The following is a 17525-nucleotide window of genomic DNA, read 5'->3' as shown; positions in this document are numbered from 1 at the left end:
CGATATTTGTATTGACAGGTATTTTTCTTAAGAAGGAAGGATGTGATGGCCTGCTTTTCTCAACTTTTGTTATTTCACTGATCCGTGGTTTTGTTTTTGTGCGCAGGTGGTGCGCATGTTGGTCAGCGCTCACCCCAACCTCATGACCAGCCACACTCGCCTGCACACTCCGCTTCACCTGGCTGCCCGCAACGGACACCACAGCACCGCGCAGACTCTGCTCGAGGCCGGCATGGACGTCAACTGTGTGGTAAGAAGAATTAGCAGCTTGCTGTTCTGCCCCGTCTGCATCCAAGGACAGATTCCTGGTACAGATTATAGCAGCATGTCCCAGAAAAATATTAATAAAAGTTACATTTCTGCACCATATCCACAGAAATTGGGAGATGTTTAAACATTTACAGAATCTGGTCAAGTATAGTAACTATGTTTGGTTCAGCATGTGCTGGTTTATAAAGAGGGAAAATCATTTCTGTTGAATGTGAATTTCTGAGATGCTGCTTCGAAATGCGTGGCAGATTCTGCTCTTGAAAGTGTGTGTATCTGCCGTCATTCTTGTGTGTGAATCAGAGAGCTTGTGTATTCGCTACACGCCTTCCATGGTTTGGTGGTGGCGGCGGCGGTGGTGGTGTGCAGGGATGAATAATTGATTGGGAGATGGAGACAGGAGAAGGAGGAGGAAGAAGGAAGAGGACAGGGTGTTCCTGAGAGGTCCAGAGAGTTCAGCGTCTCCTCTCCTTTTCCAATATATTTTAACTCCCTTACAGTACGTGGAGTTTATTTACTGCTCTGCTCTTCGCTCCTTCACGTTCGACCCCTTTGTGGATTCTGAGTCATCTGGACGATTCAAATACAGCTTTGTACCGACCCTTTCTGGGCCATTTCCTTTTCGTGAAGCCTTGTCAGAATGTAGCCACGCTTTGCTGCTCTTTTGAACTCTGTTGCCCAATCTGTTGAGATATTTTTCTCTTAAAAGCTGAACTATTTGACTTGTCTTTACTCTAGTAAGCAGTCTCTTGAGACTCTTTGAATCGGTTGCCCTCTGATCGCGTGAGCAGAATCACTGTAGTGCTCGCATTGCCAGCCATTTTATATTGATGCAGTTCCCAAACCACAGAAATGGTCTTTGACTTTATTCTGGCTGTACAGACCCACAATGATGATTGATGGTGATTTCCAATGAAAAATATATGAAAGCATTGTTGACCTTTAATTGCGTATTATTGTCCCTTTGTTGCGCTCCCACTACACACTAGGTGCTTCTCATTTTTGGATAAGATCAAGCCAGTCGTTCATGAAGACTTTTATACTTGCGGCAGCTCATTACTTTCAGCTTATTTTAAAATCAATAAGTCAAAGTCACTCCTTCTACACAGGCTCCAGGATTTTGTTTTCAAATCTGAAAATGTTTGGGACCTTTATAGCTACTTATTTGACATAATGCACACATAATGCACTAGAAATTTAAATTCCATATCAAATTGGCACATCTTTAAAGGTACTGAAGATAAATTAAGTTTTTTCTTTTAGCTTAAGACTGTGCACCAGAGATAATAGAGGTCGTACAGACAGTTTACAAGGATAAACAACAAAGCTAATGGTATCCATGTTCACCACCTTTAAAAATCAATCTTCTTCAAGGGACCATAAGGTTTTAACACTTATTTCAAAGGCAAAAATGTCAAGTTTAAAGTGGTAGTAGAGTTTATAACAACATTCATCCATCAATATTCACCATACCAGTGTTTTGAGCACAGTTTTATCATATTTATTAGCAAATGTGGCAGCAAACATCACATGAGTCTCCAGATCTGTGATGCCAGCTGTTAGTTGTGGATCCACAGGGTTTCTGTCGTACAAATCCACCCCGAATACACTTCCTGTTGTGGGTTCCCGCTTCACACTGCGATTCCCACTCGAGTGCTGTTTGGCGTTCATGCGGGGTTGAAGGAGAAGCATCTTAAATAGTTTCGGGGCTCAGTCGAGACTCAAAGCCTCGGGAAGCTGCTGCGTGTGAAAGCTGCGCTGAGAAGCTGCAGAAACGGGGAGCCGTCAATAACGGAGTTTGCTCGACAAACACGAGACTAAAGAAATCCTTTATAGGAGAACTCCTTTCTTACCCTGAAACTTTTAAAAGACTTAAATGTGTGGCTGTTGCTACACAGACTGAAAAGGAGGCGATCATTTTAGAAGTTTACTTACGGCCGTTGCCAAAACCTGATATGACTCAATGTGCATTTGCTACAAGCACATATGGTATAACAGATGCCGTGTTCTTCCTTTTCCTGGCAGCGCATGTACAGTGTACATACAGTATGTGAAGCATGTAAAATGGCTCTCTGTTGTACAATTAAAGACTTGGAACGGTCTGCGGTGGCAAGAAAACTAATCTGAAGTCACATTGTGCCCTCCTCAGAGGGAAGAATTTAGTGCACGTGGACATGTGTTTGTGCTCGGGTAGATGGAGCCAACTTGACCTGTTGGGTACGGGGATCATTGTTAGGCTCTCACAGCGAGATGACACATGACTCAGCGCCATTGCACCCATCTTCTCTGCCTTCTGTCCTGGTTGCAGGCTGTGTGTGTGTGCGCGTGTGTGTGTTGGTGTCTGTATGTGTGCGTGCTCTGATCTGAAGAGGAGGGCTGTGTTTCTCTGCAGGGATTTGGCCTCGGGCTCTGTGTGTCTGGTGAAGACGAACACTACAGCCCTTTGATTTGCTTCGTCTCCTCCGCGGCGCACACTCCTGCAGAATCTCTCGCGCCTTCTCTCCGTCTAGTGATGATGAGCGTCGCGAGCCTTTGATATCGCAAATCTTCTCCGCAATTTACCATTCACTCTGGTCTCTTTTTGCCTGAAAAAATACTGCACAGAGAGTCTTTTCTCTGCTCCCCGTCTAAAGTAATATACAGCAGATGATGATTTGACATAAGGAAAGAGAAATTGACCTCTACGTTTGTTAAACTTGGTGGTCCGTTAGAGTGGACGTGTGAACTCGTGGGGCCAACACTTGCGATTTCAGTGCCATTTAAACATTTAATGCCCTCTTAATAATCAATGTTGCACGTCTGCGCATCTTCTCGACCTGAAAATATAAAAATATCTGCGTGCAATACGTTCAGCTGCATTACCCTAAGTATAGAAAGAGCAGATTTAATGATGTCCCTGAAGAGAAAATGCTTTAATGTGACTTAGGTGAGAAACTAGGGAAGTCTTGGATTTGTCTTTCTCTCTAGAATTATTTGCAGAATATGCAATTTACTGTTGACAATATGGAAAGGATGCTATGGGCAAAACACACATGGCCTTCTTGTAAATTGTCATGAGTGGAAATCAAAATGTGTGCGAGTGTGAGAGAGAGAGAACGATAGTACAGGTCAGTAATTGGAGTCAAGTCATATAGGCCCGTCTGACTGGGAATTAATAATTCATACAAGCGGCACACTACCTCTCGCTGTCTTTCTATGACTCACTCTCCCTCTTTTCTCACACTCTCTCTTTCCTCATCAGTCGGTTTTCATAATAATGAGGGGAAATCCCTACGGAGGAGCATGCTGCTGGATTGGCGAGTAGCCCAGGACTTGGCAAAAGTTTGGTGTGCGTACGCATACCCAATCTTTTTCTAACATGTTCAGGTAGCATCACCCTTGCTTTTGAAGTGCACAGCTGCACAATGACTGTGCAGGTGAAACTGAAAAGAATAGACTTTTGTCACAAAATCCAAAACAACGCTTGTGCCAGCTTTCCTGAAACGGAGAGTCTTCTGCCTTTCAATTCCAGGAAACTCTTTAAGAGTGAGAATTGGCTTCCTCGCTTCCTCGTGACATCGCTGCATAATCACCATGGGAAACAGGACAGGAAGTGGTATAGGAGGTTTAGGAGGTCAAGTCGTGAGTATGGCAACAAGGGGTGGATCTCTTCCTGTGCTCCGGCCTCCTCTCAGTTTGGGTAGAGGGTCGGATCTGCGGAAGACTTCCACAGTTTGAAACGCTCACCGAGGCTACAACCAGTCTCTTCGGTTTTGGATTTACACCCTGCAATGTTTTCCTGAGACAACCAGATCATTGACCTTTGACCTTTGACGGGCATAGGAGTTGCTGAATCATATGGCTTCAACCAGTCCCTTCTCTTTGGTGATGACAGTTTTGTTGCTGAGGAAACAGAAAGACTAAAGTAAGTTCAGCATTCCCCGCACAGGACGACCACACTGATCCGCTGCTGTGCTGAGTTGAATTTCCCGGCAGCACGTGGCGCAGCAGACCTGGCTGTCATCCAGATAATTTGTCTTCATTAAGGCTGCGAGTTTCGTTCGCACCAGGTTTTCATCTGCGTTGTCGGGAAGCCAGCCATGAAGGTTGCGACGTTTTCAGCGTGTGTGTGTGTTGTTGCGCATGCGAGAGTGCGTTCTGCATATACGCACATGAGTGTGTGTGTGTTTGTGTGTGAAGGTTCAGATAGCTGGTGTCCCAGATGGGCGTTACCGCTTGCAGCAAGGTGTGTAGGGCAGCATGTTCTATTGAGACTTACAAAAACAGAAAGCTGTAAAGAAGGAATTTCATTAGAAGTAAGTGTATAGTCATATGTGTACCAGCGCATCATTTACTGTGTGTGATTTAGATATCAGTTGTCTTCTCATGATTATGACCTTGAGATCTCAGCTGTGTGTATGGATGGATTTTAAAAATAACTAACGTCAGGATGGAGATAAAAAAATAGATAACTGTGCGTGTGTTTTTGGTGATCAAGAGACTTCACATCTTAGTATGTCTTAGTACCATGCACACACACATCAGTCAGCACTGTTCATGGTTCGACAGTAGATAGCGATGCATTGTCTTGAGACAGCAACTGTTTGCACAGTAATCTGCTGCACCCCCGATGACGTGAGCGTTATTTTCAGACAGAGCACAGAACTCAGATCAGGTCAGACATGGTCACTGAAGTTTTAAGATTATGTTCCACGTTCTATGCGGTTCTGAAACTGCAGTATATAGCGACCCATCATTTTGAGACGGCGGCTGTTTGCACGTTATCGCAGCGCGTCTGAAATTATGTGCATGTTACTTGCATATTTAGAATGAAACTGTGTTTACCCAGCACGCATCTTAATTTTAAGCTTAGATGTAGTAGTCCTGGGACAGTTAAAAAAATATAAAGATATCAAAGTAATTGGTGGTTAAGAGCATAAATCCACCCTTTGTAGCATGCTATAAGCATCCCAAACGATGCTCTAAAAGCACAAAAACTCCTCTCATAGCTGCTTTAAATCACACAGTTTTAGTTCTTACATCTTTCCATGCAACGCTTTTTTGCATCGTGGTTCCCGAGTGTCCCTGACAGAGTAATCGTCCCTCTCATCGCAGCTGATTCGAGATGAGACACTTACAGTAGCAGCAGCCTCCCTACGCTTGTTTCCATGTGTTGCATCATGTCTGTAATATCCCTATTATTAAGAATGGAGGCTGATACGGGCCGGCGTAGGGTCAGGGAAACTGGGACGTTTCCACACAAGCTCCCGCTGCTCGCGTAATGGTTTGAAATCGCTGTCGCTTCACGCTGCTCGCGAGGCGAGGGAAGGTGATTTGCCTTTATCTCGCTGAATTTCTTTCATTTAACTGTAAGAGAATAAGGACGCTAAAATCAAAATGTTGTCATTAATGTTTTTTGGTAATGCCTTTCATGCTCTGTATTCACTCCCTGTTCCTGATGTCTGTTTTAGTTTCTGTTTTGAATTGTTAACGTGGTGGAATATGAACTCACGCGTGCTCTCTTTGTTTCCTGTAGACTGAGAATGGCAGTGCCCTCCACGAGGCAGCTCTCTTTGGGAAGATGGATGTAGTTCGCCTTCTGCTTGACTCAGGTGGGTCTATAAATATATCCTGGCAAAACAGAGAAAGAAACTGTGTGTGTGTGTGTGTGTGTGTGTGTGTGTTTCCCTTGTTTCCCCTATTTATTTTAACCTGCAGCTAGATGCTCCACATGTTTTTTTGTCCCATATTGTGGGTTGAATTTGCCCTCAAGTGAACTGCAGGCATCTGTCTGCCACATTCCTTCACACTGTCTGAAAATCCTGGACTTTCAGCCTTGTTATTGGGGGCACAAGTTTCCTCTTGAGCCCAATCAGCAGTGTATGATGAGACAGCTCAACTTGATAATGTTTTCAGAAGTTCTTTTTATAAATAACGACCAAAATTGACACCGAAGTGTGCAAAAGTTCCTCTGTGAACTAATGGGTCACACAGGGAAGTCATACGTTTTCTCATTTTATTCAATACTGCAAATACAGAAGTGTCTAAAATAAAAAATAAAAACATGATAATTAAATAAAAAACTGAGCAAAAAGAGCATGGAGACCGTTGCCCCTTTGATTCTGCTGCCATCCTCCACCCACTTTCCTTCAGCACTTCCTGTATCCTACAGGACTTCCTCTGGGTGGCCATGTTCCTTTTGGCCTCCAATTTGTTAACATCCTGGATCAGCATGGGACTGTGCCGGCTTGATACACTAAACTTTAACCCTACATAGCTCAAACATCGCGCATATTGTGCAGAGAGAGTGAAAGGTCGGAAGGTTTTTGTAGGGATTTTGGATAGCAGGTCACCCTTTTATCATCGAACATGAAAGCAACCTTTGTCATTGTTTGTGCTTAGGAGGAAAAACTGGTTCTATTTATAACGTAACCACTTCTCTGAAGCTTTTGTATTAAACGGCTTACTGTCAAATGGAGTTTGTTTAGTTATTGTAGAGGGATCATTAGCAGCTGTGTTGATTTAACACATTAAACATTTTCAGAATAAAACCTCTTTAATGTCTGTATGATAAATACAAAGCTACATCCAGTATCTGTTAGCCTAGCTTAGCATCAAGACTGGCCAAATATTAAATTGCACTTTTTATTTTTACTTTTTAACACATTTATTCAGTGACGTGTAGAGCTGCTGATACTTGCTGTCTCCTCCTGTTTCCAGTCTTTATCCTAAGCTAAAGCTAACAGCTTCTAGCTTTAGCTTCCAGACTCTGTTCGCCGTGTAGTTCCTGTTACAAATAAGCACAATTCATTTATTTATTTAGTTATTGTATGGACAGTAAATAATCAGCACAAAAAATGGTTTAAAATACTGATATTAAATAAAAAGCAAGAGTAAAGCAGTGAAGTATGTAAGAAGAGAGCAAGAAAGAGAGAAAAGTTGGACATTATATTAGGTTCAAATGTCCCATCCTCCCTTCTTTATTAATTTTTCTTTTATTCATATCTTATGGGGCCGAGCAGAATGACTGGAATGACATTTATTTTTCATATTGAATTGGCTTCATGAGCATTGGAAGGGATTAAACGGGCCAACAGTCTCGACCTTTCTGTTTTACTGCAGTCTCTATCTATTTTGTGTGTCATTGTCTGTTACGTAGTGTTGTCCAAGCAAGCTACTTTCATTTACAAAAATCAAAGTCTGAATTTAAATCATCTAAGCGCGTAAAAACAAACACTCACTATAATTAACGAGTAAAATTATTAACATTATCTCTTGGTGGCTGCAACTCGTTCATCATTTGCTGTCTGGGGTTTTTGTGGACTAAGATCTGTGCTTGCAGATCTCAGTGTAGTTCAGTGTCTCTGGTGAGTTTAGCTCTAAGCGAGTAGATTTTATCTCACTCGACGAAGTCACAGGTGTCGCAGTCTGACCTTTACCCTGCTGTTCCTGTGCATCAAAACACATACTATATTTCTGTGTGTGTGTGTGTGTTTCAGGGATCGACACCAATCTGAGAGACAGCCAAGGGAGAACGGCTCTGGAGATACTAAGAGAACATCCTGCGCCGAAATCCCAGCAGATCACTGCTCTCATTCAAGGTAAGAGAGACGATTTGGATGAATTTAATAGGAGAAACTGTGTCACCGCAGGTTCAAAAAGTTGGATACTCATGTACAGTAAATGCACTGCAACGTAATAAAGATTAAAAATATAGCAGCCACCTTTTACAGGAGTTTTAATGCACTGAATTAAATCCCATAAAAGCTGGAGGATAGGCATGTGTCAAGGTGTTAAGTGATTGGACCAGAGTTTGGTGATAATAATGCAGGCACTTTAACCTGCAGCACATATGAGTAGAGCAGAGAGTAATGACATTGTGGCCGCTGTTGTGAGTGGATGCGATTCAAATTTAGTTTTTCAGGAAGTTTATCTCCCATTTAGAAACAATAGGAGCTCCTGTATGTGTTAAGTAGCTGCAGGAGGAGAAGTGCTCTGTTAACGCTCGCCCTGATATTCCCACAATGCATTCGTCTTTCCAGTTCGCTTCCATTGTGTCACTGAAAGAGCTTTATCCCGAATAAGATGCTTATCGACTGGCTTGGTTGCTGGAAAGTGTGACAGGATTAGTAGCTGCTGATTGTTTTGGTGAAATATTTAACTTCAGTCGATAAATGAAGTATTTGGTGATAACGTTTTGGCTATTTACTGTGCATTGAATGGGTTTTAGGCCCACAATAATGTTTTGTGATAATAATAATAATAATGTGTGTGACTTAGAATCACAATTGAGGTTCAAGAATCTGCTCCGACGGGGAAGAAGAACAGCTTTAGTGACGTGTATTGGCAAATATTGTGCAGGAACAGAAGGACATAACTATACTGTAGGACACAAATATTTATACTTATTCTATTTTTATTACTGTAGTTAATTATATGCTATTCAAAGGGTCAGGGTGTCATCTTGTATTGTATTTTGGTGCCTTGCTATGTAATGTTTCCACACGTGTAGAATTTAGATTTGAGATTTATGTTTCTATCAAGCATTTACACATCCATAAAATGAACTCTTAAAATCTTTGGTTAAAAGTTTTGTGCACTTTTTGTAAAGCTACGTTTAATGTTAAGACCACAGTTTAGTGAGAGCATGACAGGGATGCACAGAGAAAACCCTGTGTTTAACCCTGTTTCATTAATGTACATTAGAAACTTAGAAACTTTAAAAAGACTGAGTTACATGTTGAGAAATTACATGTTGTACTTTCTTGGAGTGCCATTACACTGCAGCTTTATTTTGATGAGCCTGAACCAAAGACGATGTGAAGCGCAATAGGCACATGGGCGTGTTTGCAGTCATCATGCATATAGGTGTCAACAAAATTATCTGGTAAAGTACCGGCATTATATTCAGTCTAAAGGTAATTGATGTACTATTGATATACACAAAATATGCCATTTCTGAAGCTGAAATTATAGAATAAAATCCGTCCATCCATTTTCATTCACTTATCTGAGATTGGGCCGCGGTGGCAAGAGGCCAAGAGTCGTCTCTCCTCCTCTGGCCGGTGAAGATATATAATCCCTCTGGCGGATTCTGGGGTCTACCTTGGGGTCGTCTCCCAGCTGATATACCTCCAAAGGGAGGTGCCCAGGAGGCGTCCTCTCCAGATACCCCAACGAGCTCCACTCAAAGCTCCCTGTAGAAGTCTGAGCTTCTCATTATCTATGTGTCTCTAAAGTTAAGCATACGAATGAACTTTATTTCAGCCCGCTTGTACCCGCAATGCCGTTCTTTCAGTCCATACTCAAAGTCCATGACCATAGATGAGAGTTTGTACATAGCTCAACTGGTAAATGGAAAGCTTTGACTTCAGGCTCAGCTCCAAGTTTAGTAGTTTTTCTAATAAGCTATTAAAACTAGATTCATTTTCCAATTTTCTCACAAATCTATACATTTTGTATTATGCGACCTAAAACTCCTCCTCGTATTTAAACTGGATTTAACCAGTGCTATAATTTTCCTCTATGTACATGGCGTGTCAGTCTGAAAACAAAACGTTTTTACTTCAGTGTTTTTGCTTTCTTCCACCTGCCATTAAAGTAGCAGTGTGTTTTGTGTGTGGCCAGTGATTGTTAGTGTGGGTTTGCTCCGCAGCCCCAGGGGACCCTAGGATTCTCCGTATTGCACCTTCTAAAGACAGCGTTCTCCTGAGGTGATTACGAGGTTCCATGTGAACGCTGTAATCTGCGGCTCGGAGGTTTTCTCTGTCTGTCGTAGGGTAATCTGTGGCTACGTGTTTGGCAAGTAGTTAAAGATGATTTAAAGAGAGCGAGATAAAGGCAGACAGAAACGGAGGGATGAGGGGAACACGTCGGAGCCAGAATTAACCGCAAATCAGCGTCAACTGGGAGGCAAAGATAGAAAGGGGAATAGAGGCAGAGACCCAGGAATGTTACAAATTGGCCGCAGTTAGAAAATAACAGACGTAAAGCTGACATTAAACCAGGGAAAACACAGTGATGCAAAGGGCTGAGCAATTTAGATGTAATTGGTGATTCCAGCCTCTCGTTTCATGTTTAGCGCTACAAGAATCTGAGATACACAAATAACTACATTATGTGCATGGTCCTTTTTATTTTCTAACCCCTTAACATGAAGTTTTATAGTAACAATTGTGCAAATTGTTGAAAATGTTGATTGTGATCTTCTGACTTGTTTCTATTTTGTTCTACAAAAGACAAAGACAGCTGCTAAAGGGGAGAGTGAAAATGACACTGATATCAGTTTGTTGAATTGATCAGAAGGCCAGGAAACTAACTCCAAGTGAATGATAATGTTGCTGAATGCACACAGCTACTTTATAAGGTGCAACGGTTTATACATCGATCAGCCACAACATTAAAACCACTGACGGGAGAAGTAAATAACCATCTTGTGACAATACAGTGTTCTGCTGGGAAACTTTTGGACCCCTGGCATTCATTTGTGTGGATGTTACTTAGACATGTAGCACCCACCTAGACCAGACCAGGCACCCCCACCCCATAGCAATGACACTCCTTGATGGCAGCAAGTATCTGTGGGATGATCCACATTGGCCCCTCCCCTGAAAGGCCCCTCCACTAACAACATCCTGTTCCCAGACACCACAGGACACCCTCAGAAGGTCCCATGTCCGTTCTCTGATGAGTCACAACTGTTTTGGTGGCACAAGGGAGACCTACACAACATTAGGACGGTGGTCATAATGTTATGCCTGCTCTTGGGCATCTCCACTACAATTTAAAATGAATCACTGTGGGTTTGACTAATTGGCTGGCTCCACAGAATGAGTTTATACTAACTGACCACAAGTGGATCAATGGATTTAATGCTGCTGTCTGAGCAGTTAAAATAAAGTTACTTTTGTGCATTGTCATAACCATGCAGGATTTGAATGCAAGATTTCCAGACGTGACATTGAAATCGCTTCTGTAGATATTTACAGATAGCTTATAGCGTTTTAAATGTCACCGTAGAGGTTGGTCGAGGATAGCGGCCATCAGCGTCTAATCTCACTGACGCAGAGGTGGACACAGAGATTTGGACTTTAGCATAAATAGGAGACTGTCTGTGTTTGTGTGAGAGTGAGGAAGAACGAGAGAGAGAGAGAGAGAGAGAGAGAGAGAGAGAAAGGACACAGCTGTGACTTGGTGAAAAGATCAGCTGCATGCCATTTCCTGTTGGAGAGGAGATGGAAAAGGACACACACACACACACACGCATGCGAGCACAAAGAGCAAAAGACCTGTCATTTACTCAATTGTACCAGCTGAGGGGGCTTCCTGGTTGCCACAGGCACCTCGTTACGAATAGATTCTCATTTGATTTGAGGGTGCGCTATTCATCCTAGTGTTCAAATTAACGGCTCATTTTTTACCGGCCAGCGGCAACTGGTTGTGTACTACAGTGCAGTGCAGTAATTTAGCCGCGGCACTTACACGCACTGGGCCGTACGTCTTCGGCTCATGAACGCGAATAAATCTGTCAAAGCATGTTAATCTTTCCTTTCGAGGTCTGACACGAATTCCAGTACTCGGTGTAATGTATGCAAATATGATCGTGTGTTATCATTATGGAGCTGAATTAATAGAGATACAGACCCACACACACACTCTCCTGACATTAACCGACTCCCTCATTATGACTCTGCAGGGAATCGGCCACAGTATAAGCGTGTTTGTGGGTTTTTCGGCTGCTAACGTCTCATTTAAGCAAGTGCAGTCTTCAACTTGTGCCCCCGCACCTGAAGCCGCTTTCTCTCCTCCTCTTCTACTTCTTCCCCTGTATTTCTAAACCCACATAATTCTCTCTCTTTTGCGTTCGCAAACACCAGAGTGCTCTATTAGTAGCAGAAGCAGTGGAGTGTATTTGCGGTCCGGGGGAAAAGTGTGGATTGAATGCAGTACAAGCTGTTTACCGTGTCGATGGCCGTGCTATTATATCGATCCAGTAAAATGACTCTAAGATGCTTTTTCTCCTTCCCCCATCACATTCTCTTTCCGGCCTGTACCCTATCTCCTCTTTAATCCTGTCTTACCGACATATTTCCACTCATTTTATTAATTTTTTTAATCCTTAATTTTCTCTCTTTATCCATCTCTGCAGAGTACATAATGGACGAGATGGAGAAGCAAAGTATCGTGGAAGAGCCCGTCCGCAAGTGTCCGGTCCCTGCGCCTCGAACCTCTGTTCCCTCACCCTCCGCCTCCCCCTCCCTCAGACACAAGAGTAAGTACGAACACTTTGTTTATTAAATGCACAAGTTTTCTGATCTGAGATGTTTAAATCCTAGGAAGAGGTTGTGGTAGACATCGAGATTTGATGATGAGAAACAAGACAGAAACCCGCAGTAGAGATTTGAAATGACAAAGCCATACTGCAAAGAATACATTTCACAATAGTTTTACTTACAATACTTGTTTTGAAGTATTGTTTACTTTTTGTTAAATGAGAAAACAATGCCGCAAGCCGGCCGTGGCGAGCAGCTCCTTTCAGTGGAGAGTAGCAGTTACTGCTGCAGTACACAGACCTTGCACTTACCCTGCCCAGCACTGCCCCCTGTGTTGTAAACATGGCATTGCAACAAGCCGTGTTCCTGCTGATCTGCCTCCTTCTCTCATCTACTGTCAGCAGATACTATAATTACCTTGGAGACTCCAGGGGGGAGGGGGGAGGGAGGCGAGAGAAAATGATTAGCGCAATTTTCCTCTTCAACACGTGTCTAAATGCGACACATCAGAAATGCAGAAGGGCGACAGAGAAGGAGTTTTGCCAGCGCCTGAACATCTCGACAAGTTAGACAAACAGAATAAAGGATTGTTTTTGTAGAAATGTGCATGTCTTGAGCCGTTACACTTTTGACCTCCCTCGGGTGCTATAAGGGACATTTGATATCATTCTTACCCTCTTTTCGTCCTCTTCCTCATTCTCTTTCTCCCCAGACGACGCCGTGACAAGTGAGCTGTCCAAACTGCTCCACGAGATCAAAAAGTGCCGGGACAGGGACTACTCCTTCGAGGAGCTCTGCCACACCATCTCCTCCCACTCCATGGACAGCTTTGGCAGCGGGCGGCTGTCTGATGAGGAGCGCCCGGATCGACCCAACGGCACCTTGACTCGAGTCAGCAAGGTATTTTTTTTTTTTTTAGTTGTGACAGACACTTTGTGAATTTGGGGTTGGATCTAGAAATGAGTCATGGGTTACGTTCTCTTTTGGGTCCACTGCGGTCTTCAAGTTCTCCTCATAGAATAGAAATGTCAGTGAACTCAGTAAAGTGGCACCGAGGTCGTTTGTACTGGAGCACCTCTAATGAATCACCTCTAATGTTCCATAAATTTTTTAACTCCTCACTTCACCTTTTTAGACTGACGTTAAAAGTCGTGTTGAAACAATTAAGAAAGTAACTAGAAATGGTTCAGATGAGCTCATTTAACAAGTACAATGTCAAAAATACACTTGTTCTCTTCTTGAGGTTAAGACTTAAGATAAACACCTCACTGAACCAGGACAGCACACCTAATCCTGTTCAGTCCAAACTGGTGTGCGATACTCAACCAATTCTCCATTATCTATTGTTTCCACTTTTTTGGACTTGGTATTCATGTGGATGTTACTTAGACATGTATCACCCACCTAGACCAGACCATGCACCCCCACCCCATAGCAATGACACTCCTTGATGGCAGCAGCCATCCCCAGCAGGATGCAGCCTGACACAGACACACACACAAAAACACTTTAGGAACAACTAAAAAAACCATGCAAAACATCACAAAGTCCAAATTCAGTAGATCCCAAACTGATCAAGTATCTGTTGGATGATCCACAGAGGCCCCTCCCCTCAACCCATATGACCAAAAGACTCCCCCACTAACAATATTTTGTTGCCAGACACCACAGGACACCCTCAGAAGGCCCATGTCCATTCTCTGATGAGTCACAGCTGCGTTGGAGGCACAAGCGAGACCTACACAATGTTAGGAAGGATGGTCATAATGTTATGCCTGATCGGTGTCTTTGCAGATTTTGTCTTATGAACAAAAGCAGATGTTCTGGTCATGCATCTTTAAATAAATGCTTGTACTACACCTAGTTTAACAATAGAGGGCAGTATCAGACCGACGCCACCCGGTGTACGTCTGTAATTGAGTAACGGCTTGTTACAGAAACAGCTTCTCTGTGTTTCAAAATGTAATGATGTGTGCTCAGACAGCCGTTCACAGCCTTCTGACATTTTATCTTAAACTTACTGCTGTCTCTTTTTTGCTGCCTTTTTGAACACTTTATCACTAGTGTCCATTTCTTTTGTAATCATGCCCGCTTCCTCCCTCCACATTCTCTCAGTCAGACTCACAATAGAAAACTGGTTAGATCTTAATGATTTGGGGTGAAACAGCTGACCTGTATCGGTAATAGCAGATCGGAGCCAGCACAGTGTGACAAAGAGGATCTGAGCTTTTTCAATTCAATTGTCCAGGAAGTTAAAAAAAAAAAAAATCAGAGGTCATCTCTCACCCTGACCCTCCACCTCGATCTTTAGACCACACATACACTCACGCTGAGGCACATTCAATCCCACCGAGGTGTCCAGTGAAGTGCGATCTCCGCCTGTGCTTCTCGCTTCTTACGACATGTCTGTTTCTATTTCTCTTCCTATTTCTCTCCTTCAGTTACACACGTCTCAGCCGAACACTACTCTGACGATGACCAATAGCTTGTAATTTTTTTTTCCCATTACTGTTATCAGCTCAATATTAACGTATGTTCAGGTGTATTTACACACAGTGTACTGGACATTCAAGACCTCCCGTTGATGCTTACACACCTATGCATCTACTAAAGCACGCACCTCTGCTCACTCAGCCCTGTAATTATCTCAATCCATCTTTCGTCTCTAGTTCTCTCTTTGTATAAGCACCAATTTGTATTCTATTACTGACATTCTCAATGTGTGTTTATGGGGCCCTAGGCTACTGTTTGAACATGTGGCCAGGGCCATTAGTATGAGATTCGATGGGTCTATCACACATGAATAAAACATGCGAAACCCCACAACAGCTCACTCAGGAAGAACGTGGGCTTCTTTCATTACCTCGGTCCCACTGATAATCAGAGTAATAGCCCAGCCATAATTAAAATGCCTCATGTAACCACCTCAGGTCAGTTCAATAGGAAATAATAGCGTCTAATAACCACGTTAGACATTTGATCTTATCCTTTGTCTCTGTTTGGAATAAACTTATTGTTGCAAGCCACCTGCCTCGCTTGGAAACCTTGGCTAGCATGGTATCGTCAGTCCATTTTTGGGGTTATCTGAGGGGGGGCAGAGTACATGCAAAGCCAAGATGGCGACGGTGTGAGTGCCCCCTTTGAGCTTCAAACTTTTTTACATCTAAAATGAATTACCTGTAGACCAACTGATCAGCATGGTTCAGGAGAGGCCAGCTCTGTACGACGGTTTGTAGCTCTGCCTAGCTTCCTTGCCTCCCAGCTAATAGGGGAGGCTAGGAAGGTGTTCTGGTTTCCTCTTGTGAATGACAAGCACAGACTACCGCCGCCTCCTGGTGTAAAGACTCATTCCCTTTTATGCAGATGCATACTGTGCATCCCTGCCAACTACCCACTGGTGTTAGTTTTTGGTCCAGACAGAGGCAACATGAGGCAACGTCACCATCGGCATTCGTTGCAAATAGTTGTTTGATGTTGATTTGGTTTGTCGGTGTCCGTGTGTTGCACTAGAGTTAGTTCAGATCATATTTTTATCCCTCCTTCATCATCAAGCTAAGCCAGTTTATTAACAAGCCTTTAAAATACACACACAGACATGAAAAACCCATCCGAGTGTAGTTAAGCGGAGGAAATTCCCCAAATTGTAATCTACCCCTTTAAGGCTTTCCCTTCAACAACTAATGTAATATTGATCAGTTATGCAGTCCTCGGCGATGAATAATACATGTTGGTCTATCTATTGAACACTGGCTCATATCACATTTCTGCTGTAATGAAAGGAGATCTCCATTGTTCATGCATACAGTGCAGCATGTGTTCGCGTGGACTGCAGTCCATTTTAGATCGATCAATATTCCAGTGTTGCAGAGGGCCCTCCGCAATCTGGAGCGATCGGTGACCTTTTGCTTTCGGCTTCATATTCTGCCTCCGTCCCCAGTCTGGCTGCTGTTCCTTTGCTCTTCCCATCCGTCTTTCCTTCGTTCACCGACTTCACAATTTCCTTCTCTCTGAATCTTGGTTTGCTTCTTTGCGTCCTCTATGTGCCTTTCCCTCTAAGTCATTTTTACGTTGTTTTCTCTGTCATCCCACTTTCTCCTTTTAGACCTCCCTTCTGAAAATAATTACTTCCTCATCAGACCTCCCTTAGTTTTATGTTTCTGCCTTTGCTCCCTCCTCCTCCTCCTCCTCCTCCTTCTCTTCTGTCTCTGCTTGTAAAAGCTACATGGTGATATCTCTTTGTCCATATAATCTGCTTGGGGTCTACATGCTGAGCTTCATCATATGGTTCACTGAGATATCAGGTGGACTGTATCTGCCCTCTCTGACAACTCATGCCACTGAGCTCATCTCATGCACGCGCCCGTCCCCTGAGAGCCAAAGAGCCCCAGGAAAGGACACATGATGTGGTGCATGATGTAGTTATTCTGCTTTTGCAGCACCTTTCTCACTAACTCGTGGTGGCCCTTAAAGCCGCAAAGTAGAGGCATTTCTGCTTATTAAAAAACGGGGTTGCAAGTTTAAGGAATCTTTTCCCCTTAACAAGTTTCAACATCCGCACAGTAGGTAGACTGAGGCTGAATAATGCGGAGTGGCAAGGAAATAAAACCTGATTCAAGTGAAATCTTGGAAACTCTAATTTGAATTGGTATAAAAATTGCCTCATTTCAACCAACCTGCAGTATTTTTATATCATAAAAATAATACATCTTTTGTTGGCAAACACAAGACGTCGTGGAGACATTAGCATTCATTTGGAGTCATGTTTGTTTGGAGCGAGGCAGGCAGCCTACAGCGGGTTTATCAGAGGTTACATCCACCAGCATGTCTGTGTACCTGCCTCCTCTGGTTGTGTTTCTACAGGGAATCCACCAACCAACAATCAACTGCTCTTGAAAATCAGTGGCAGCAGACACGGCTTTAAATGGATGGTTTGGTTTCTTTGAGGTAGTCATAGTCAGCGTATAACCTACAGTAGTTGGTGGTCAGCACACTCCCAGTTTTGGGGAA

At 43.2% G+C, this 17525-nt stretch overlaps 1 protein-coding gene across 6 annotated transcripts in view; it reads left to right on the top strand.

Annotated features, from left to right (window-relative positions):
• Window positions 1-17525, top strand: part of anks1b (ankyrin repeat and sterile alpha motif domain containing 1B) — a 193246-nt gene that overhangs the window by 66856 nt on the left and 108865 nt on the right. For 5 of the 6 annotated variants that reach the window (XM_084573565.1, XM_084573564.1, XM_084573563.1 and 2 more), the window contains exons 5-9: window positions 107-250; window positions 5783-5858; window positions 7746-7847; window positions 12395-12517; window positions 13231-13418. In XM_084573565.1, the coding sequence (XP_084429691.1) occupies window positions 107-250; window positions 5783-5858; window positions 7746-7847; window positions 12395-12517; window positions 13231-13418 (633 nt within the window). Of the gene's footprint in view, window positions 1-106; window positions 251-3511; window positions 4172-5782; window positions 5859-7745; window positions 7848-12394; window positions 12518-13230; window positions 13419-17525 lie in introns of those variants that run through there. The other variant, XM_084573567.1, reaches the window with a different exon arrangement.

The sequence above is a fragment of the Chelon labrosus genome (genome assembly GCF_963514085.1).
Source record: "Chelon labrosus genome assembly, chromosome: 23".
NCBI classification, from domain to species: Eukaryota; Metazoa; Chordata; class Actinopteri; order Mugiliformes; family Mugilidae; genus Chelon; species Chelon labrosus.
The sequence above is the reverse complement of the archived record's forward strand: the minus strand, read 5'-3'. Positions and strand labels throughout refer to the sequence as shown.